General features: G+C 41.4%; 1 protein-coding gene across 2 annotated transcripts in view; it reads left to right on the forward strand.

Moving 5' to 3' along the window:
- The window catches only part of LOC137296617 (universal stress protein in QAH/OAS sulfhydrylase 3'region-like), a 51,978-nt gene that overhangs the window by 10,788 nt on the left and 16,380 nt on the right, over nucleotides 1-24,810 (forward strand). Inside the window, exon 1 of one of the 2 annotated variants that reach the window (XM_067828426.1) lies at nucleotides 8,584-8,882. The exons of the other annotated variant lie outside the window; for it this stretch is intronic. Coding sequence (XP_067684527.1) covers nucleotides 8,813-8,882 — 70 coding nt within the window. The 5' untranslated portion in view covers nucleotides 8,584-8,812. Of the gene's footprint in view, nucleotides 1-8,583; nucleotides 8,883-24,810 lie in introns of those variants that run through there. 2 annotated transcript variants of the gene reach the window in all.

Raw genomic sequence — 24,810 nt, forward strand, 5'->3', positions numbered from 1 at the left:
GACTGGAGGGAAGAACAGCTTCGTGTGGACCATCTTGTCGGCGTCAACTGTCTAGGAGTTGTAACGTGATATGTATAGCTAACACGTCGTGCAACTCATGTTTCAACACAGCAAAAGACCACGATGTTGTAGCTGAGGAATGTTGTAGCAGACCACAGTGACCTAATCTAATTATGGTAAGTGGAACCCAGGAACTAATATCACCTTTGTGCAATATGAACCCCAGGGATCTCTTGTTGAAAACTGGATAGGAGTAAATATTCACCACGTACAGTAATTTCATATCCCAATAGGGCCAAATCTCAACTTCAACAAACAATTCTCTAGCACCTCTAGTACCGTATCTATAGATCTATGTGCTTTAGTCATCGATCAGCCTCAGACAAACATTCCTTAATTTGGTGTTGAAAGACTGGTTTCTGATGATCAATAGTTCTACCGTTATCCGTTAGGAATCCAAGCCGTTTTTGTGTTGCCACTTGTCGGACATCAATCCTGAAACTTTACTGTGATTACGAAGAATGGATTTCATTATCATGAAGTCAAAGAAACGGAATCCATATTGTCTGAATTAGATTTTTCAATGGCTACCAAGGAACAGTCATTCTGGCAGATATTTCTGAGAGCTGAACAGATGTAGATGTTTGAGTTAGATTACTGTAAGCAAACTTCATTCTCCTCACCCCCCACTCCACCGTCCTTTCATGCCGTAATGTGAATGTCTTGTCGCAATTCCAAAATGATTTAAACTGCATAGCAACAGCTGTAGTTGAAGCGCAGTAGTTGTTTTCATAGAAAACCTTCCGGCGATGTGTCTCAGAAGAAGCCGTGATCTGTTATCATGTTAATATCGGCGGTTTCTTATTACGAACCAGTGTAACGTTACGCGTATTTTTCTTCTCCAAATGGGATTGATGGGTTGTTGTGAAGTCTGTATCACATGCCAGGAATCAGGACAGTGTGTTGGTTTTGTTCTTACACTTTGTTGTTGCTGTTCGTATTACCGAATTATTTCAGAATAAATGGCTAAATTTAGCCACCAGTGGGAGAGGATACGTTCATTTCCACTCAAACATCTGGTATCATCGCTCACATGTTTTGTCATCGTATCGCATGGTGCCAATCATTGGATTGTCCGGTTGAGACCCGATTTGCTTACAAACAACATCATATAACTGTAATGCTGCTAAAACAAATACATGCATCTGCTTTTGAAATATTAACAATTGTTCAACCGAATCTGCTCTGGGCAGAGATTTGTTATGAATGTGAAAAGGGTTTTATCGTTTCTACTGTTTAGGATCATAATAAGTTTCATTTATTTTTCCCCCTTTCTTGTCTGTGTTGTACATGTAGTGATCCGTATCTGAGACTAAAACTTCTAGGAGACTAGGAGAAGCTTCGTTTATCACATACCTCACCACATGGAACGTTCCTGCATTACTGAGCATTTACATGAACAGAAAAAGCGAATGCTATCTCTTGAACTGATGGTTGTAAAGTTGGAATGTACTATAATATTTTTTACAACCAGTTATAATGTTAGACGCCGTGATTTTGATGGGATATTGGTGAAAGCGGCGTAAAACAAGCATCTTCGACATAATGACGATAACATCTGCCCATTATAATGAGATCTTTAAGTATACTAACACATACAGAAACTGTGCATTGTGAAAATATTATCCCAGTTGATAAGTACGGTAACAGTGTCAAAGGTAAACTTTAATGGAGAGATCATGAGACCATAACAAGTCGAGAGAATTTGAAATGAAATGTCAATCACAATGACGGGACAGGGGCCAAACGACCATGTCACAAGCTCACTAATGGGTGTGTCCACCATCAACATTGAGAACAGCAGTGCATCGACGACGCATAGAGCCTATCAAACGTGCAAGGAAGGGTTGTGGGATCTCACGCCAGATTATTCTAACTTCTGTTGCAAGGTTAAGGACGTTATCTGGCGGATGATAAAGGCGGTGTAGACGTCGATCCATCCTCTATCGGGGAGCGATCCAGTGAATTTGCAAGCCAAGGCAGTAAGACAACGTTATGATGTTGCAAGAAATCCATAGCAACCCTTGCCGTATGAGGGCGGGCATTGTCCTGTTGGAATGTTAACTCATGGCCATGACCTTGCAGAAAAGGAATTGCCACGGGTCGAAGAATCCGATCCCTGTTGCCCACACCAGTTAAGTTGCCCCTAACAAGGAGTTCTTTGACGTCCTGCTAATCCACCCTAAATCAACACGGAACCACCACCACCGAAGCGATTCCTCTCCAAGACACAGGCTTGTGCATAACGTTCTCACACGCGTTTATAGACACGTCAATCACTATGGAAAATGTTAAAATTGGACCTGTGTAAACAACATTTCTCCACCTAAACAAGGATCTGCGGACATGAGGTCATCACTACATTCGACGAGCCTGTCGATGACGTTTTGGCGAAACGTCGTGACGTAAACGTTACGATGACGTAAACGTTGTCGAACGTTGGGTGAATACGGCGACGTCATGGGATGATGAGGGCAGCCATCACTGCAGTCTGGTGGGTCACCCTATCCATCTGTCCTGTCTCTGCGTTGTTACACGTGCACGTTCAGAACGTGGTCGATCGATGGCGTCATTTGTGTTCAGGTAGCGTCTCACAAGTGTAGAAATGGTGTTCCGGTGGCAGTGGAAATGTGCAGCCACTTGTCGTTGAGACATTCCCCCCACAGACCATCCGAATGGCCTGTTGACGTTGTGCAGATTATAGCCTTGGCATGCTATGCGTTTTCATAGCCTTTTAATTTTTTGAACGATCGCAAGGGCAACTGCTGAGCTTTCCAAAGTGATCGTATTGTGTGGCATTCATTTGTTCTGTTTCTCTCTCCCGGAATGCACGTACAACAACGTATTGTCTCAAGGACGAAACCACTGACGTCGGAACGTGGCACGTGCATGCAGGTTTGATAAATTTAGATTTTAAATTTTTGTATGCGCACTTATGTGCCTAGTATATTAATTTTCAATCATTCGTCCAAACATTTCCAAACAGTTTGATTAGAGATGGATTATCTGATACACAATCTTTTAAATGTGTTTCATGTCTTGAGGGATGGATCTGCCTTTGATATACAATATCTGTGTTGTGTAAACAAATGCAACAAAACATTTCCGTGGCTGTCGGAGTTCTCAGATAAAAGGAGAGTCCATTCTGACTATATCATTTATTCGTGAACCGTTATCAAATCGAGATGACACCGTGTGTGAAGGAAAAAGTAGTTGTATCCTTGTCCGGTGGTTAACCTCTCTAAACACCCAAACAAACGGTACAGAACTAATATGCCTGGGGTAAACCTCCAGACTGTCTAGACCAGATTCCACAAGTTCAAAATAGATATGGACCCGTGAACAGGCCTTCAGCAACCCATGCTTGCCATGAAAGGCGACTATGCTTGTCGTAAGAGACGACTAACGGGATCGGGTGGTCAGGCTCGCTGACCTGGTTGACACATGTCATCGGTTCCTAATTGTGCAAATTGATGCTCATGTTGTTGGTCACTGGATTGTCTGGTCCAGACTGGATTATTTACAGACCGCCGCCATATAGCCTGAATATTGCTGAGTGCGGGGTAAAAGTAAACTCACTCACTCTCTCAAAATAGATATGGAAACCACGTATGCCAAGTACAGCAGTTTTGTCTGCAGAAAGCGATGTGTGCCCCATATCAGTTTTTGTTTTGTAAAAAATCCGAAAAGGTGCGAACTGCGTACCTCAGCGACATCAACCACCACAGTTATACAGGCACCCAACCTGATGCAGGATGATACAGAAGAGAGCCACCAATGCTCACTGTTGGAACGTCTTGTTGCTCCTGTGGTTATGTGTCATCACAAACAGACTCGGCATACATCAGACGGGTCAAGAACGGGAAGACCCAGTGAAACTGGAAGAAGATTGATACTTGCCTCTTTGGAATCTACCTGTGGCATTGACGTCATCAGCGACGCATGACTTGGACTGTATCATTAATCCACAGACAGCAGCCAAACAAGGAATATGGACTTGCAGGTCTTACTGAAGAACGTGGTCACAGATTAAAATTGGCCCGAACTGTATGTCGTCTTCAGTGACGTAAAAGGCAGAGGGTCTTCTTCCTGTTCTGTCACTTCAGGATGATGAACACCCAGTACTGCTGCTGAAATTTATACTCCAGATGACAACAGGTCACGGTGCCTATGTAGATTTCGTATTCATGTTACAACATTCGGATGCTGATTAACGATGATTGTGCCTGCTTACAATTGCATCTTTGGAGAACAATTGTCCATCAAACTATCATTGCAAACGACCACTCTTTGTTACTAATACAAGCATGTATATATACACCTGGAAATTAATCAAGCAACACCCCACTTTTTTCTATTGGAGCAACTTTGAAGTGTTCTGACAATCAAAATATGCCGGGTTGATATAGTTTGACACTTTTTTATTCAACAGACGATCTCTGACAAACAACTTAAAGGGAAAAAGTATCAAGACTTTGCTTTATTGCAACGAAATCCAAATTCTTAAAACTGTCTTAAATTCATGAAAAAATGGACACAATTTACTATTCATCCACAGACGTTGTTGTCAGGTGTATTAACACAAATGTCACATGGAAAGAAAGAACAGTCATCTGAGAGTCTGCACACCGACTTTCATCAATATCTAGTGTGTCCTCCCTGCGCACGCACCACCGATTCCAGACGCCTCCTCATTCCTTGGATGAGTCTCCGGATCTGATTCTGGGGGATCCTGTTCCACTCCTCATGCAGGGCAGCCGTCAATTCGTTGAGATTATGGACTGGTGGGTCTCTCTGCCTCACACGACGGCCAATAAAGTCCCACAAATGTTCAATGGGGTTGAGGTCAGGGCTCATGGCAGGCCATGGAATTCTGTCAATTGCATTTTGCCGCAAAAAATCATTTACAGCATGCGCCCTGTGAGGTCTAGCATTGTCGTCCATAAATATGGGTCTCGTTGCCAGAGGATGGTTCTCAAAATGAGGTACCACAGCCCTGTCAAGAACCTCCTGTTGGTAACGAACACCGTTAAGGTTGCCACGGATGGTAATGATATCCAACTTGCAGTTCATGGAAATGCACCCCCATACCATAACGGAACCTCCCCCAAAGGCCACAGTCTCCTGGATGTTCCGTGGAGCCATTGCTGTGTTCCTCTGCCTCCAGACCCGAGTACGACCGTCCACCATGTGCAGCAAGAACCGGCTCTCATCTGAGAAATGGACCTTCCTCCAAGAGGCAATGTTCCAGTGCAAACGGTCATTACACCAGGCCAGTCGGGCTGCCTTATGGGCTGGAGACAGTCTGGGTCGCTTGATTGGCCTCCTTGCCCGGTATCCTGCAGCTTTCAGACGATTCCGAACAGTCCTGTTCGAGATGGGTCTCCCTGGAAGCCACTCCTGTCTCAACCGAGAGCTCGAGTCGAAGGACCTGCGCCGTACAAGTCTCAGTAAAGCTCTGTCCTCCCGGACTGTGGTCTTCCTGGGTCTTCCTGGTCTAGGCAGGTCTTTAACTTCATTAGTGGCCCGGTATTTTTTCAAAAGTTTTGAAATTATGGAATGATGTCGTCCGATTTGAGTCCCGATTTGTCTTAGAGACATACCAGCATTCCTCATGCCGATTATTTGCCAACGAGTGGCCTCTGATAATTTCCTACGTGCCATGACATTGAAATGAATGAAAAACCGAATGCAATCGACAACCTGCGCTTGTAAACACCCCAGGGAAAAAGTGCATTTTTCGAAAGTTGAGGTTAAAGCAATGCACGTGCGCTGTGCAAGCTTCACGCGCGTCATATCAACCCATGAAAAGCTCATGCTGTATGTCAATACATCAAAATTGAATAATCAATCATCAAAATTACTTCGTTAAACTTTGTTAAGTTTTTATGTGTCTTTGAATTTGGTGTTGCTTAATTAATTTCCATATGTATATATAAGACAGAGAAGTGGAAAGCGATGAAATAAACGGAATTGATTGCACAAATAATAATAGTAATTATTGTACATGTTCGTTATGAAAAAGAGAGAGTGTGTATGTGTGTGTGTGTGTGTGTGTGTGTGTGTGTGTGCGAGCATGCGTCTGTGCTTACGCATGTGTGCACGTATGTAGGTGCAGATATACATGATGTATGATGTGTGTATACCCAGAAATGATGGATTATATGAATATATTGATCTTCAATATACCAGAGGTGTACCATGACACATTTACATTGAGATGGTTTTATGCATTACGTGTGCACGTGTAACACCATGGGACCAATCTATGAGGGCACCTGTCACGCAATAACCGAACACATTAATACTAAATGTTTAATAACACGTGCTGGAACCACTGGGAGAACGTGCGGCTGTGAACGTGTGTTGCCTGGAGTATGAACATCTGCTTCACTTGGTTCAGATAACCGCTTGGAGGTCACATCAGCCTAAAATGTAGTTATCGGTGTCTCAACCCATGAATATATGGGTTAGGGTCTGTCTGTAGTACACCATGCTTGTCGCAAGAGGTGACTAACGGGATCAGCTGCTCAGACTCGCTGACTTGGTTGATGTAACATAATGTGATCATTGCGTAGGTCGATATTCATGATGCCCGTGAAAATCCGAATAGGCCTTCAGTAACCCGTGGTTGTCGCAAGCTGCGACTAACGGGATTGGGTGGTCAGGCTCGCTGACTTAATTAACTAATGCCACCCATTGCATTGGTCGATGTTCATGCTGTTGATCACTGATTGTCTGGCTCATACTCGATTTTAGAAAACACCATCGCCAAAAAGCTTGAATATTGCTATGCTAATTTGTTGACAATTACAACAACTGGATCGTAGGGTAAAGATCTACCGATATTGCTGAGAACGGGGTTAACAATAAATACCCAAACAAATCGCTGACTGTCACAGCGACCTAGCGTTTTCGTTACCAGAAAGGCTACGACACCGGGAACCCCAACTTCCTTTACAGCTAGGGGGATCAATGCAATCCCAAACACGCCGATAGTCAGATCCAAAACCACCTTAAGTAACGGTAATATTCTTGGTCTAGACGCAGTTCGCTACAGAACGCCTACAACGGGCTGGCCGTCACTCTCCGATTGACCATCAATTAACTTACACTAAAGGGTTCTCCAGATGTCAGAACAATTCCAGACAACAGTCGCTGTAAACATTCACAGAATCTGAGAGCATTCTCGGGTTTATCCTTGCCATCCTCGATGTAAAGTATCATTCTCGCACTTTACACCAGTGTTAATGTCAATCACTTCCACGTGAAGATTACGCTGTGATAAAGCTGAAACACTGATGAAATCGAGTTAGAGTCGGACGTTCGACGCACACTTTAATGAGTATATAAAATTCGACACTCACACACTCACACACTCACACGCATTTAAACGTGTGTGTAATGTTATTCACCTCGTGTCACAAGAGCAAAATTCTCTTTGTACTTGACTATGCTCGAATATAATAAATAAATGATTGAATTGTGCCAGGGTACTGAAAGAAACACCCCAAAACAACGATATCGTTTGTATACGCCGTGAAGATGATGTCCTCTAGCATGTACCGATATAGTCTGTCATTGTACTCCAGCATGTATCGAAACAGACCGACATTGTTCTCTAGCCTGTACCGATATATTCCGTCATTGTACTCTAGCATGTATCGAAGCAGACTGACATTGTGCACTAGCATGTATCGAAGCAGACCGACATTGAACTCTAGCATGTATCGATGTCGACGTATAGAATCTATGACTCTTTAGGATCTTGTACTCTACCATGAATTCTTCTCTAATGTATTCCGACATCGTACACTTCAATGAACTAGTGTTGCACGACATTGTACTATCATGTCTTTTTATGTTGGACCCATGCTCTACCATGTATCAGAGTACTCTGGTATTGTACTCTACTAGACATTAATGTCGTACTCGACACTATATTGTATACGACGACACTGTACTGTACAATATATTGTATTGGACAGTATTGTACTGTATGTGTGTAAGACGGCATTGTATTGTGCAACATATTGTGTAGGACGGTATTGTAATGTACATTATATACGTGCAGGACGATATTGTATTGTACAGTATATGTGTGTAGGACGGTGTGTTATTGTACAGTTTATTGTGTTGGACGACATTGTATTGTAAGTACACGTTTATATGACGTCATTGTATTCTACAGTAAATATGTGCATGACGATATTGTATTGCACAGTATATGTGTGTAGGACGGTGTTGTACTGTACTGTATATTGTGTAGGGCGGTGTTGAACTGTATAGTATATTTCTGGAGAACTGTTCATAATACAGAATAAATTTATGCACTAAGACACTTCACTGAACCGCATTGCACTGCACTATGTATAAATAATTTATTCACAAGTGTAATTGCCTGTGGAACCTTCATCGGCCACTCTACACGGTCAATACACACATTACAGCAGCCATACATCTTTCTCTGCAACACTTGCTCCCCTAAAAAACGTCACCGTGACAACCTTGAGAAAAAAGCAGACTCTACGTTTATCCTGGCCTCAACGCAAACAGTTTGTCGTGTATCCCACAATAAAAATTCCCTATTCCCTGACAACCGAAATGTAATTCCCATCGTCACCGTACGCCACCCAGCAACCCCTCCTCATACTCTCATCCCCCTCCTCCACATCGTCGCCATCCGCCAACAGCGCGTTTCACTGTATCGATCAGGGCGATCACTCTAACCAGTGTTCGGCGCCTCGGCAAGATGGCTTCCTCTGAACCTCTCGTTCTCTTAGCCGTGGATGGAAGTGAATTCTCGGAATATGCCTTCAACTGTAAGTACAGCCTCACACATTCTACCTACATGTAATAACACCGTCTGCATTTCAAAGAACGTTGTGAAATGTCCGGCGAGGAAACACGCCTTCAGTGGTTGATGAGTCCCATGGATAGGTAATGGTGGTGGATGAATGAATCTGTACCTGCATTAGCTCTGTGTAATTTATGAAATGGAAGTGTGTTATACTTGCGTCACCTTTCCTCCTTGAAATACCGCCTAACTATTCCCATTCTGATTTGCACATTGATTAATATCCAGGATGTTTATTTGGATTGTAAACATTGTTTTACCTGTGTCACAGCTCTACCTTTATCAAGTAATTAAATGACATTTATTTACATACTCGGCATATTAAATGTACATGTATATCTGATTGGTTTAACTTAGATGACTGTATAATGTATTTCTAAAACCTTTGAAGACGGGATGTTATAACGATATGAATTAATATTATCGTACGTGCACTCGGGAACACACGCTGGTCGCCAGTTCATGTTCTACAGATAACGCAAGACCGTTATTAGTTATACTGATACCGTCTGACTTGCATGAGACGGACTAAACACTCCAGAATGACACTCCTCTGTCATTCGCCCGTCAGCCCCCTACTGTTACACGAAAGGTCTGTTGACAATAGCATGATGCAACATGTGCCGCATTTGTATACTGTACGGCAGTGAAATGTACAACGGTGAAATGCACAACGTGCATGATGACATGTACGCACAATAAGCACGGATGTTACCGGGAAGTGTAAATGTTCGTAGTGGTGAGGTTGAGGTGTAATCTCGTCAGTGGCTAAAGGTAGGCGTGTATAACATAAAATGGGTTGCCATCTATACTTATCTTGTATTGCTCTATCAAGAAATAAGATAATGCGATAAGTCTACAAAATCTCCCTCTCAACCAGTCATTGTGTGACTTTGTTTGACACAGGTATTCAGTGAGCTCGTATTTGTTTAGTGGACTAGTGGTCAATAATATGAGCACCGACCCTAGCTGGATTATTGATACAACGATAACCAATATTGCTAAAAGCGGCGTAAAATCATACTCACTGGCGACCTTGGTCCAGCAGATATCTCAAGTGCCCAGGAAATGCAAGGTTAAAGCCGTAAAAATGGGACATATTGTTACCCTACCTGACGCTCAGTATAATGGGGGTTTTCGTGTCGGATCGAGTCTGAGTGGGACATTCATTTTTAATTGCAGCATGGTATTTCACGGTTTTTCACAATATCAATCACTGGATTGTCTGGCCAAGATTGATTATTTACAGATCGTCGTCCCATTGTTACATAAACAGTAACACATATACATGATCATGCTGTATATTGCATGCGCTCATATCTGCTCGAAACACCCATAGCGGGGCTAGGAAGGAGTAGGTGTTCTCGCTAATGTGGTGAGATATATTTAGCTCAGCATGAAAATAGTACAAATTGATCGGAATATCGATGAGACCATGTTGCCCTTCAGCAAGATCCAACAAAACGCTACATTTCGTTATATTTACTCCTGGTGTTGGACGTACAGGTAATTGTAAAGTCAAAGCAGAATTTAAAACGGAATATGTACATGGATGTTGGAAGGTGCCTCTTGTCGTAAACTTACAATCCGATGAAATCAACCAGGTATCAAATGGGAGGTTAATAAATTGATGAAATCCTACACGGGGGGCTGGTTAGGCAAGATGCGAAAGATGCGAGATGCTTTCATGTTAGCACGTTGCAATAAATTGATAAAATCTTACAAGGAGTCTGGTTAGGCAAGGTGTATTAAGATGTGATAAGATTTTATGTTAGGAAGTTGCAATAAATTGGTTTAATCCTACAAGGAGGTTGCCTAGACTTGGAGCGAAAAGTGATTGTGAAGTGATTTCATATGAAAGTAAGAATGTACTGATTACATCCTCCAGAGAGGTGGGTTAGCCTGGCTGTAGACAGATGTGATCAGAGTTCATGATGGCAAGTAGCAATAAATTAATGAAATCCTACAGGGAGGCTGGTTGGCCTTGGTGTTGAAAGATGTGAAATAATTTTCATGTTAGCAAGAACCAAACTGACCATGTGTTAGTTTGGTGTCCTTGTTTTTATAAATATTCAGCCAAAGTTAACTGTCCCAATATCTGTAAACTGAGTGAAACTGGTGGGAGTGGCGGTGGTGTGCGGGTAAATGTGTGTACGTGTGCATGTGTCGGAGGAGCGGGTGAGGGGAGACAAGCAGGGGAGACACGCAGGGTGGAGGCCAGTCAACAGTACTGATTTGTAATTATCGCCATCTCACAAAATTTATGTAAATACACTTCTACATTCTTTGTAAGTTCCTTTTGAGAACTGCACTAAAATACACCCAGTTGGACCATTATTCAGATGAGCGCAAATCGAAACGTAATTGGGAATATCCAGGTTACTTTTTCTCTGACGATCCACAGACTTGGCATTGTCAAGAACTGTTAAGCTTGAGAGCAAGCAACGTTATCAGAATCATGTCTGCATGTCTTCATAATATAATTCGCAGATGAGAACCTGTTTTCAAGTCGGTTGGGTATTTTATGACAAGCTTTCAGACTGGTAATAAACTGACTGAATGCACATGTTTCAAACTCGGGGACAGTTCTTGACCAGTTCTTGACCAGTTCAAGCTGTTCCCGCCTACAAGTCCTTGGAATAATGCTAAAACGGCGTAAAGCCAAATGACCCTAGTCACGTTTAGTGTTATGCCTCTACGATGGACCATGGTGTTCCTGCTAAATCACTTAGATGTTACAATTTGCCTTAGAGGCCCTTTGGTCCTGTGCCTGACATCACGCAGAGAGATCCGATATTGTTCCATTAAAGGTGTCTCGTTGTCACTACATTTTTTGTTCCATTTGCCTCCTGTGCCGGGCAATTTAACGATTATGCTGCAAACCATATTAAATGTAATTTTCGGGCTGTATCTGAGGTTGCCTTGCAAGAAGCAATTCTGGTCTGGAAGCCTTGGCGCCTCTTTTATCTCGGCCATGTGTTTGATGGTGTTAACACACACGACATGCAATTTGGACTGCACCGTGTAAAGCCATTAACTGAAAGGATGTATATTTGTGACTGAAAACACGCACACATACACACACATGCGCACACATGCGCATCATTACTGCGCTTACACCAAAGCCTAAACAGATATGGATTCTTCGCTGCGCTGAAAATAGTCTTCTTCAAAGAATATCTAGACTGTGTGATTGAGATATTTTTTCGCCGCTTTTAGCAACATTCCAGTTATATCACGTCAGGGGGCACCAGAAATGGGCTTAACACATTATACCCATGTGGGAATTGAACCTGGGGTCGTGACAAGCGAACGCTTCAACCACCAGCCTACCCCACCGCTCCTAAATCAGTGTCCGTGTTCGGATGTAAGCTTCAGTTTCACGACTTTCAATCTTCAGAAACAAAAGACCCCAAATCTCTCGGTTGGCGTGAGATTGCTTCCTGACAGGCGTCTACACTAACCCTAATCAATACAAAACATGAAGCTGGAACCTAATTTGACCCGTGGGCCATCGATTGTCGATCATCGTTACTTATTTACGGCATCGTGATAACGTCGGATGAGGCATAAATAGCATCCACACATCTGTAGACTCACATTGCGACGATCTCGTAAAAATGGAGGTTCAGAGGCTGGTTAAACTGGGCTCCGACTTAGAAATCGAAATGCGCTCCGACTAAGTTCCTGTACAGTTCGTGTCGTGTAATCAATCATCGATGTCCTTCAAGGAATTTTAATCTCTATAAAAGTATCTCACTAAAACTGATTTCCTTTTAATCACCCAAAAGCACGTCATTCTGAATTGAAGCTGAATGCATCACATACAATTCTATTTCTAGATCAAAAGTTGACGTTGAGATTATATATTTCAACTGCGGTCGTGATATCATTCGATTTAATGTCAACTGGCTCGAGATGAATAAAAATATGCACTGCATATGTAAAGGATTGTATTTGTACACTCCCGTAAATTATTAGATTGAAATCTTTTGTCAAGGGTCATGTGTGGCCATAGCGTACGAAGCGAGCTGCATGCTATGCCTATGGGCCTGAGCACTTAAAAGGGGATTTGCGATCTCAGACGGAAGAAACGTGACCCTGGTCTGTAGTATAATAATGACACAGTCACGGTAAAACTGGATCCTATCAATCAAATCGGGCATTACGATGCCACATGGATCGAAACTCGACCAATATTATCTTTACGAGAACCTTTCCCTTATACTTAAATACACGCGGGTCTGCCACGACAAGAATGCTGATCCGAGGTTATCAAATCAGGGGGTATCTATGTGAATTGTACCAGAAGGAGAATGTGATTTTAAATATCAGACGTTGAACACTCTAACGAAGATTTCGCGTTCTCCGGATCCCTAGCTTTGGAAATCAGGTCGAAATGGAGGCTATTCCGATTCCAAATACGACCGGCAGATTCAAAGTAAAGGTTATTCGATAGTTGTTGTTGTCGATATATTTCTCAATGTCATTGGAGCATTACTCATCATTCTCGAGGCGGGCGCTCAATTGCCGAGTCTCTGCCATACAGTCAGTGGCTCTCCATTCCTGAAGGCTTTGTGATTGTCGGACAAGCGTTGGTGTCATTATTCGCATAGAATGGTGAAGAAACTGGAGATTTGTGCTGTTTATTTTCACATACAGTTTGTGGAACCATGTATACATAATTGATATTCGCTCTTTATTATTCGAACTCCGTAACGTGTTATGTTCACATAGAACTCCAACGAAGCTATTCGACTCATATTGATTATATTATGTTTAGTTTACTTTTCAAACAATGCAAACATTTGCGAACTCAATTTGTGAATGGGCGCAAATTAATCTGGACACAAAGACGTCAAATTGGAATGCAGGGTGGCCTTGTTGGTGGCAGGTTATCCTGACCAGAAAGTGTAGAGCGTCAGTCGTAATAAACTGAAGTACAAAAGAAAGTATATGCTTCAATACTGGATCTGACTGAAACATCATACATGTGTATGAAAGCGTATCTCATCAGAGGCCATTTGTTAAAAGATTGTAAATTCAAAACACAACTATGATTTATGTATACCATCCACTGCCATTTCATGTCCGTTTGATGTTAGCCAAACATCAAACATATACGTATAAAGGCGTTTTAGCCTGGACGTTAAGTCAAGCATTGGTGAGTCTCGATTTTGATAACGTACATCTCGGAATATAGATAGAGAATTTCGTTCAGCGTGATCCCAAACAATGAAGTTAAACTATACGGATTATCAGGTGACGCTTGTGGGAATTCCCCGAACATCTTTAGTAAACACTGAATGATTCTATTAACATGGGGAGAATCAACGAAGTTTAGAAATAATTTTTATGTTATAATTATGTAATTACTGGCCACTTTCCACTATCATAGACCTGCGAAGGGCCACACTGAAGGGCATCGGACATAATCCGAGACCAGTATCTCGTCTTGTACTGTTTCCTAAAGATAAGGTAATCTAATTAACAGTCAACGTCACTTATCAAAATGTTTATACAATACTTTCAAGATACAATAACTTAAGTTCGAAATAACAACTTATTGGCTTTATCTCGATTTCACTGCCTAACTGGACTGACAATAGGTTCTTCTGCTAAGTTCTGATATCAACGGTTCCATGGAATTGCCACTCAGCGTTCGGTAGACATGGTATGAAATATACAACACATGGGCACCATACCCCGCAAAGTAACATCACTGATAACAATCTACTTAACCATTCTGGGCGATGGTGGCACCAGTACTTCCCAGGCAAGCAAACAGCCTTGAGGAACTAGGAAATGGAAAATCACAGAATTGTCTGTGATGGCAACGACATGATAGAACGCTTCGAGGAAGATGAGAAATACTCATTTCGCGCGAAATTGACAACTGGGACCTTGAGTCCTTGACTATCGCCTTTGCTTGGAATGCAATCTCATATCTGAAATGGGTATATTCCTTGGTCATTCTTAATGTATGAGGCGAATTCTAAAGGTCGGGATCGGGAAAAACGGCTTAATGTCCATCAGTGCAGTTCGGATCAAACAGACCGGAAGAGTCCGCACAGCCAGCGAAGCAGTGATCTCATGATCTCATCCTTCTGTTCAGGCGCATGCATAAATAGGAACTGTCATCTCACGCTGGGATGTGTTTCCAGAAACACCACCATCTTCAGTAATACATTGACATCACGTGACAGTATCCGCTCAGCATCACAGAGGATGGTAGCTAGGGTAACGTTGCCAGTGTTACTTCTACTGGCTCCTGACTTTGTCTTGAGTCAAGTAATGTTTAGGTATATTTCCAGCTAGATACTAGACGATATATACGACATCAATAATCTTGAAATGCTAAAGTCCCTTTTCTGTATCATTGACAAGGCACGTGAAGATCCGAGTCCGAATTGATCTTCAGTGAACCACGGTTGTCGTTAGAGGTGACTAACGGGATCGGCTGGTCAGGCTCGATGGCGTAGTTGTCATCGTATCACAACTGCATAGCTCGATGCTCATGATGTTGATCACAGGATTGTCTGGTACAGACTCTAACATTTACAGCTTCCATATAGTTGGAATATTGCTGAGTGCGAATTAAAACTAAACTCACTCATTCACTCACTCACTACCATTAACTAACTCCAAGAAATAAGACTTGTAAGATTCTGACCAAAACATTTCGACACTGACGCTGTCAATAAAACTGCTGCATGTTGACTTGTGTGGGTTCTGTGTATAACTCTCGGTTAAGTCAAGTTGACTTGTGTGGGTTCGGTGTATAACTCTCGGTTAAGTCAAGTTGACTTGTGTGGGTTCGGTGTATAACTCTCGGTTAAGTCAAGTTGACTTGTGTGGGTTCGGTGTATAACTCTCGGTTAAGTCAAGTTGACTTGTGTGGGTTCGGTGTATAACTCTCGGTTAAGTCAAGTTGACTTGTGTGGGTTCGGTGTATAACTCTCGGTTAAGTCAAGTTGACTTGTGTGGGTTCGGTGTATAACTCTCGGTTAAGACAAGTTTGCATTATTAGAGGTTAAGATGTCTGTGTTATACAAGTAGGATCTTCATGGTCAGCGCGATATTAGTGGATACTGTGCTGCCCATGAGCACTCACCCACTCCAGCTGTACTTTATCCTCTCTTGAGTATCGTAACTTGAAGCAAGGTCAAGGTCATCTGCGATGGATTAGGTCATAGCTGCGTGCAACAGTACGTAATGAGTGTCAAACCTGGTGGACTGACAGTCAGTACAGTGGGGGTAACTGTTTACAAATAATTGCAGTTATGTGATGGAAACATACACGTGCCATAGCTCCATGGCAATTGGCATTTGGGACTAATGATAATTCAGAAAAGGTAATTCCTAATCACTCGCTATGATATGTTTATGAAGTAAAAACAGCAGGTGCTCTAGTAAATGTGAGCATATCCTGCCTCACAGGTATTCCTATCAAAGATCAAATTAATGAAAATTAAAGTCGGATATACATGCGATTATAAATTGCATATCAAAATAAGAAACTAGGTTGGTGGGTAGTCTAGTGGTTAAAGCGGTCGATGGTCACGCCGAAGGTCTGGGTTCGATTCCGCACATGGGCACAATTTGTGTAGCCCATTTCTCGAGTACCCGGCCGTGATATTGCTAGAATATAGCTGAGTGCAGCGTAAAACTAAACCCACTCACTTAGATGTCCTCCATGAAACACTGTAAAGCATGACGGAGGTCCCGGATGTAATAAGCCCCCAAAAAACTAGTTCTGAGCATGAGGCGTCAGTCTTCCGACGCTCTGAGAAATCTTCAGAAAGAAAATATTGAATAGCTTAAGTCAACAGTCTCGTTAGTATTTGCGAGTAGCTGTTTGCCACTCTGAATCTTCATGTATGTATGTATGTATGTATGTATGTATGTATGTATGTATGTATGTATGTATGTATGTATGTATGTATGTATGTATGTATGTATGTGTGTGTGTGTGTGTGTGTGTGTGTGTGTGTGTGTGTATGTATGTATGTATGTATGCATGCATGCATGCATGCATGCATGCATGCATGCATGTATGTATGTATGTATGTATGTATGTATGTACCTCACCGGTCCGGTTTCAAATATATATGTATATATATATATATACATATATATTTGAAACTGGTGAGGCGTTATTACTGCTCTTTTTAATAACCAGTGGAAGAAAAATTGGATGTATGGTTAGTTTTGAATGATATCAGAAAATGATCTGTATGAGTGGTGCTAAAAGATGTATATGGAGATGTCTTCTTGAATAATTGCCATTTTCACATTGACGTCCGTCATTGTAGATCTCAATGGTCACCGGCTGACATTCGCATTCAATTTTCATCTAAAGAAAACAGTGTCCTGTAGGTAGAAATATAGCTATATTTATTGTCCCCACGCTTACATGCAAATACTCCAGGAATCAAGGAACGAAATATTTGATCACGTTGAGGTGTGAGCCGCCTCTGGGGACGTTGCTGTCATCATGTAGCTTGAAATGTTTGGTAAGGTGTTACAAAAATAAACCAAGTTTGAAACTATTGTAATCGCATACCCATTGCATGCGCTGGAACAATAGGCTTTCCATTACAAGACTAATGGTATTTTGATTGGAATCTATTTGATAGAAGAATTCTGTGCAACAGCCGATGTTCGGTGTGCAAGCTACGGTTTAAAATTACGATCAGTGTAAACAGTCCCTTGTGTGCCAACACTGTGCATAATTATTCTGACAATGAGATGCTGGCACTGCCTGTGGTCCTCTATGAATTACGACAATAGTTGATGAGCTTCTGTTTTCACAGCATCAGTTTCGCCTAGGCTAAATTTCAGTTGGTTAGGAAACATTGGACTGAAAATCAATATTCATAACTTTGTTATTTAAATGTAGAAATTTCATAAGCGACAGTTTCAAATACGTCGATGATTGGATAACTTCATCATTTAACCCACGTCAACTGTAAACAGTATCAATATGTATTGTAGGGATATGAAACAGGCGTGAATAACAACTAAATGAAATAATTTGTTTAATGATTACAAAGAAAAGACATGTTTTACTGCGTTTTTTCTTTGGCGACAACGCGGACGTCGTGAACGTGGTTGCAACGTTGTTAGAGTCTCACATCTACTGAAGTAGCGGAAATATGTTACAAATGTTTGGAACAAATTGTTGAACAAGATCAAGTGTCACGCAAGTGCACTCTTTGGTTAATTCACTTGCAAGTTCAAATAAAGTGGTGACGCAAAATTGAGTGACAATTCACTTGAATCAACCCTGACTCTTTTGTTCCATGTTTGTTATTCACCTGTATTTCCCGTGCTTTGATAAGCGATTTGTGTATGCTCAGACATACAAAATAAGTCATAAGCCGTCATGACGGAACCAGAGCATTGCCTCAATTTCAAATCTAAAACATTAACTTTCCCCAGATGTCTGTCAAAAGAAGCCTCTGTGACACTAACAGACATAGAATGTCATACAAATAACAGTTTCGTTAGGAAGTGTTAGCTATATTTACAAACAATAGTTATTGCAAAACACCCATAATAGCAGAACATAACATAAAAGCAGTCACGTGTAGGTAGTAGGACAATTAGAAGGAAAATGTAACACAGAACAGTCATATCAGGTAATATCAATAATGTCGGTGAAAATATGATTCACCTTCGTCATGCTTTCAAAACAGCCTTAGGCAAGATATTCTGGATGAAACAATATCGTTAAATAGCTGCTGGTCTTGACATGTAATATGTAATGCGGAAGATTGGTTGAATCAGTTATGGAACGGTCAGATTTAACTAAGGAAAATGAGTACATACAGATTATTAAAATGCTATAGAAACCTATGTTTAATATCTCATCGACGTCGGCGTAGTATAATAGCAAAAGTGAGGTGGGGTACTCTCCCTCTAGAAATCGAATAATCAACCGTCCCCTATCCCTCTCCAGTAACGAATTTACAAACGTTGTGATCTTGGCGAGACTTAAGATGAATTTCGCTTTCTGATGAAATGTAACCTCAGATGTCCGTGCTGATATGATTACGAACTTTTACATTACGTCACTGTCACCATCATCAGTCTCAGACTTCTTCAGTGCTGTAATGCATGATAATATCAACTATAACGCCTTAGCCAAGGTTGTTTTCAATATGTGTGAACGACGTCTTAAACTCCCTGCGTAATATCATTGATTCAAGGTAATAACAGTAATAACAATATTTATATAATAGCAGTTTATCTATCCACAAGGTGCAATTCTTCCGTACAATTGTTTGCACTCCATGTATCATAATCTTGTGTTTTACCATTTTTAATGCAGTTTTAATGTACAATTGTGTCTCGTAGTCCTGAAAAACAGGATAGTTCCTTCAGCTGGTCGGCGAAATGAATACTTCAGGAAAATATGGTATACGCTAATAAACCCTTAATCTTCTTCCTCTAAGATGCCAATATGTTTGGACCAGCCATGATTGTAGTGTTACAGTCACTTTTATCAGCTAAGTGTCTTCTTCATAACGTTGGTTATTACTGAAAGCCAATTTTTAAACACCAAGTTCAGCTGTAAATGGCACCTAAGAAAGAATTTCTGAAGCAGGTTTTGGTGACGAATGCCTAGGACCGGATATAACGAAGCTCTCCGCGAACACCTGATCATCACTCTTTGATTCAGAAACACGTGCTCATGGTATTGTCGAAATCCTCCAATCGACTCTGCTCCTGAGAGAGATGTTTTTTTGGATGTCGAAAGGGCTTAGTCGCGTTTATTTGATTACCGAAAAGATTGTGAACTTATATTGTACTACTGTGATACATGGAATCGATACCGTTGGAGGAAGTACAACGGTTTATGTTTTGTAGGCAAGAATGCAAACAGGCTTTGAGGCAATTACATTCCCTGTATTACGGGCTCCACTGATCAATACCAATGTTTCAGTCAAGACACCTCTTAAGATGTTCTGTGAATATTCCAAGAAAGGTTTCGATTTTTTTGCGCAAATCGGCCAGAACACGTTGAAGCATGAAATGCTCTTGCGTTCGAGAGAACCAAATCTTCTCATTAGCGGCAGTCGTTTACTTGATCTTCCAGGGTTTAATGTTTGGGTTACAGAATGAACCGTTGTTATCCTTGTTCAGTATGATCGGCCAAAGTCCAGGATTTCATTAGAACAAATAACATGAACGCAAACGCTATTTGAAAGGCAGCTTTTGCTGTTGAAAGATCGAAATGGCCATAAGCTCTAAATGGAAATGTCATTTCCTGAATCAATTTAATTCTAATATGAGATTAGGCTGAGATATTTAAAATTCAATGTTTTTCACGTCACCAGTTGCCTATTAAGTCGACTATAGCACCATCTACTGTCTATTACTTTAAACATTCCTTTCATTCTCTTCCCGGTTTGTTGATTAAATGGAAACGGCAAATCCCTGGTCACCAGATTCATGTAGTATGCCAAAAGAAGAGTTCATCGTAGCTCCGACTATAGTATATCATATTCCTGTGTTTATTATCAGTTATAAAAAAAAGAGCGCATCCTGAACCATCGGTGTCGCCCGTCTTAAACACATGCAAGGGCACGTCAATTGTCATCGGAAAACGAAAACATATTTCTATGGGCTGAGTCAAATCATGAATGTGTAGCAAACACCTGTCGGGTAAACTTTGGAAATATCTAACACCTGTCTCGCGTATGTAATTTATTATTATTAGAATAATTGTCATCCGAATCCACATCCACCCAGCGCTGCAAATTGCAGTGAGGAATCGTCTCCCTTTACTATGCAAGAATTCGTAGCATTTCGAATCCAATATTCGCAGGGCTCGTGATGTTAATATGCCTCTGCTGACTAATGCCCCTAAACATCTGTACTATGATATGCCTCACACTGTCTCTCCCCACAGCACCAGCTGGTGGACGGTAATGTAACTTGCTGGCTGCTGAAAGCAACAATGACCAAACCCATAATTGAATCAACAGCGCTAAAGGTCTGGAATGTGACACTGTGATATATGTTAGAGAGTAATCTTTTTGGCTACTCGTACTGACAATTTAAGTTCTGGTGTACAGCGAACGATGTTTCCTGACATTGGTGATGTATGTTAAATATTCCTATCTACGGCAACATACGTATTCCGTATGTGTGCCATCGGTCGTTACAAATAGGATAGATAACAGAATCGCGTGAAACATTAAGGAGTGAAGATTGAATCAAACGTACGTTATTGACGGAGATTACAGTAATCAGTCTCAATACACTAGAGCCGAGCACATAAAACCTGTGGTAATCCCCTGTCAATAAGGTTGACCTCTGGAATCTCAACGTCTTTTACCATTTCAGAGGCGCCTCGTGGCGGCGGTTCTGGTACGTGTATTGTGGCACTGAGGCAGTCTTAAGATATGTTCTGTACAATATGAAATTTTACCTTACGATTTGTCAGTTCTGTATGCAACTGGCTGACATTTACGACCTTGTTCACAACCTTTCGTCTGTTAATTGTCTGTTTGTCAGACTTCCACTGATGGCATTTGATCTTTTCGTCTGCCTGTCGAACGGATATTGGCCAGAGTTGGGCAGAGGTTCTGATTTCGTCAGAGGCATCCGTATATGAGTGGCACGTTTGTTAAGAGCAGTTTGAGCAAGGATTTGGTGCTGGAATATGTAACCCGCTTAATACGCATGTGTTTATTTGGTGATTTGCGGATAGAAGCACTCACTCAGTATCACGGCGGTGAGTGGAAGTGTTGACAGAAATCTGGTCACTGTTGGGTGAAAGTTTGACATGCCTTAAGACATTTACCGTGAAATTGTTTGAACAGATTTGCTGATGCATTGTTAAGTTGTAGCCTTGGTTAAAAAAACTTATCCCGGACCTATACGCACACTTTCAAAGCATCATCAATTGTTTGGCCCAGCACTCCTCACAACTGCCCATACCCGGGTTCTCCGGTAGCTGTAACACTGGTAGTCTGACTGATATAGCATGTACGCACGCACGCACACATGCACACACACGCACACACGCACACACGTACACACACAATGAGAAGGTGCGAGCTGACAAATAAACCAAAATGCTACCTTATGCCCAAAATGGTACGATAATACTTGACTCAGTGATCTATATAGATGTGCGTTATGATCCCCGTGTATTGAATCCTCGTTCGCCCAAATAATGTTGTCACATTTGTCAACATTTGTCAACATTTGTCAACATATGTCAACATTTGTCAACACCACACCCATACTCTTGGATTTAAACTGTGTGACAAACATCTGAGATTTGCTAGGTGACACATTGTGGTACAGTTGAAATACTGTTGAAAACAGCGTTTGACCCAACTAACTCACCCATGAAATGTCTATATGCTGGTTCCTCTTTCCATACACTATTTCCAATTGAGTGAGTGAGTGAGTGAGTATAATCTAGTTTTACGCCACACTCAGCAATATTCCAGCTATATGTCGGCTGTCTTTAAATAATCAAATCTGAACCAGACAATGCAGTGATCAACAGCATGAGCATTGATCTTCGTAATTGGGAACCTACGACATGTGTCAACCATGTTATCGATTCTGACCACCCTATCCCGTTAGTCGCTGTATTCGCTTCCCCTTGGGTTATTGAAGATCAGCTGAAACCCAGATCATCACCGGTCAGGTCCATTACTAACGTGGTAATGGGTTTTTGGGGTTTTTTTTGTTGTTTCCCTCGCGCATCTGATTAATCTACCTACTGTGCAAGGTGAGCGACGAATACATCGTTCCCACTATATACTATCATGTTTTAACGTATTAATACACCGTTCAAGTTATCTTGATGCAACATTGTAAAAAAAAACAAAACGTAAAATTGAAAACGAATCTGTTTTTCATCCTGTACCATAAATGTGTTTTCAGTATAAATTGTAACTGATAAATCGCTAATGTCAAGTTTTCATAAAAAGTTTGACAGATGAAAGTAGTGAATGTCCGATATCCTCATTTCGTCATATTTCCTCCTAATTGCATGTTTCTGATGATGCTAAGCTATAACTCACAGGTATCACTCACTGTCTGTGTAAACTAGTCCATCTATCCAGAAACCTTTTGCTTTTCACAGCATATGAAATACTCGCGGGTCGAGAGGATTATTAAACACCTTTATTATTTATCAGTGTGGATGATCATGAATTTTCCTAAATCGATCCTCTGCCAGTCTTTCTAAAGGACCTCGTATCGAGCGGTTAGCGGAATGTTGGGCAGTTCTTGCTCAGATAGAGCTTTCAGCTTTAATAAAGTTATTCTGATGTTAACTTGAAAGGGAAAACACGTTACAATATTTTGAAATGGTTAAGATCCCGAGGAATGAATAAATAATAAAAAATAAATTTGATCACACCCAAAGTGGTCATAAAATATCACCCAGTGTTTTGTAGCTTCCATGCACAGTGAGGTTTGTCCTAAGATTGAGTGAAAACGGCCTCAACCAGTTCTTGAGATTTCCGTGCAACCAATAGATGAAAGACAGCGCGCCTCTCTGTCTCTGCGAATCCCGAATCTCATGGAATACCTTATCAATGAGGAATTCTTTTTCCAGGACTGCAAAATTCAAGCAACGCCAACGCGAATTCTGATCTGAAAATTGAGAAAAAAATAATTGAAGGTTTTATTTATGTTAATTCAGGATGTAAAGACTTAATGACTTTATCCCCCATGCCTGCATTTGATCCCGTTTATCCGCTGTTCGTTTCAAGGAATAACACGGAGTTGTTTTCAATGCCCGTTATCTGATACACATTTCATCATTCTCAGGTTTTTAACACAGTAATTATTATGGTTGAAAATTGCTTCGCTTCTGACACAGCTATCAGTCATCTCTCAATGTAGTTCAGCTCAACAATAGGTTGCTAGGGGAGCATTAGTTCCCTCATTCGTGTTAAGGCCGAACATAGAAACAATCAAACTCTATGACGGCGGTTTAGAAACAACCGAGTCAGGATAAGACAATCAAGTGATCGATATTCTGAGCAACGATCGACATCGAGATGTGACGATGGCATGCATTCAATCAGGTCATCAACCCTGATAAGTGATCGATTCGGTGTCCTCTTAACACCATTATTTGTGGGGACCTATTTTAACCAACAGCCTTCATGAGGCAAAATGCAATTCTCTGATTGATTCAACTTAAATACATAAATCATAAACTCAAGCCTCTAGTCACTGCACCAATGTATCAGTAGCCATGATATCATGAAAAAGTGATAAATCGCTTGGAATAAATCATTGCTGTCATCGCCGGAACGACGTAAATGACTTCGTCACGCACAGACGTACTCAATACTGACGTTGAACAATATATTTTTCTATCAGTTACCATGCATTTATGATTGCTGTATGCTTGGTCTCATAAAGAGATGATGGTCAATGTGGAATGCCAGAAAGTTTGAAGGAGAGAGACCCGTGATGGTCCGGGGTAGAATAGGCCTTCAGCAACCCATGCTTGCCATAAAAGGAGACTTTTCTTGTCGTAAGAGGCGACTAACGGAATCAGGTGGTCAGGCTTGCTGACTTGGTTGACACATGTCATTGGTTCCCACATTGGTTCCCAGATCGATGCTCATGCTGTTGGTCACTGGATTGTCTTGTCCAGACTCGATTATTTACAGACTGTCGCCATGTAACTGGAATATTGCTGAGTGTGGCGTAAAACTCGTTCGCTCGATTGAAGAAGGAGGGTTTTTTGGGGGGTTGTATCGTTATAGGGCAAACGATTTCAGCTCTGACTTATTTGAACCGGTTGACCAATTGAATAGTTTATAGTTTATAACAAGTTGAGAAAGGGATGCATTTGTGTAACATAACGTTCTCGTATCTGATAATGAAAGAAGATA

The sequence above is a fragment of the Haliotis asinina genome, chromosome 9 (genome assembly GCF_037392515.1).
Source record: "Haliotis asinina isolate JCU_RB_2024 chromosome 9, JCU_Hal_asi_v2, whole genome shotgun sequence".
NCBI classification, from domain to species: domain Eukaryota; kingdom Metazoa; phylum Mollusca; class Gastropoda; order Lepetellida; family Haliotidae; genus Haliotis; species Haliotis asinina.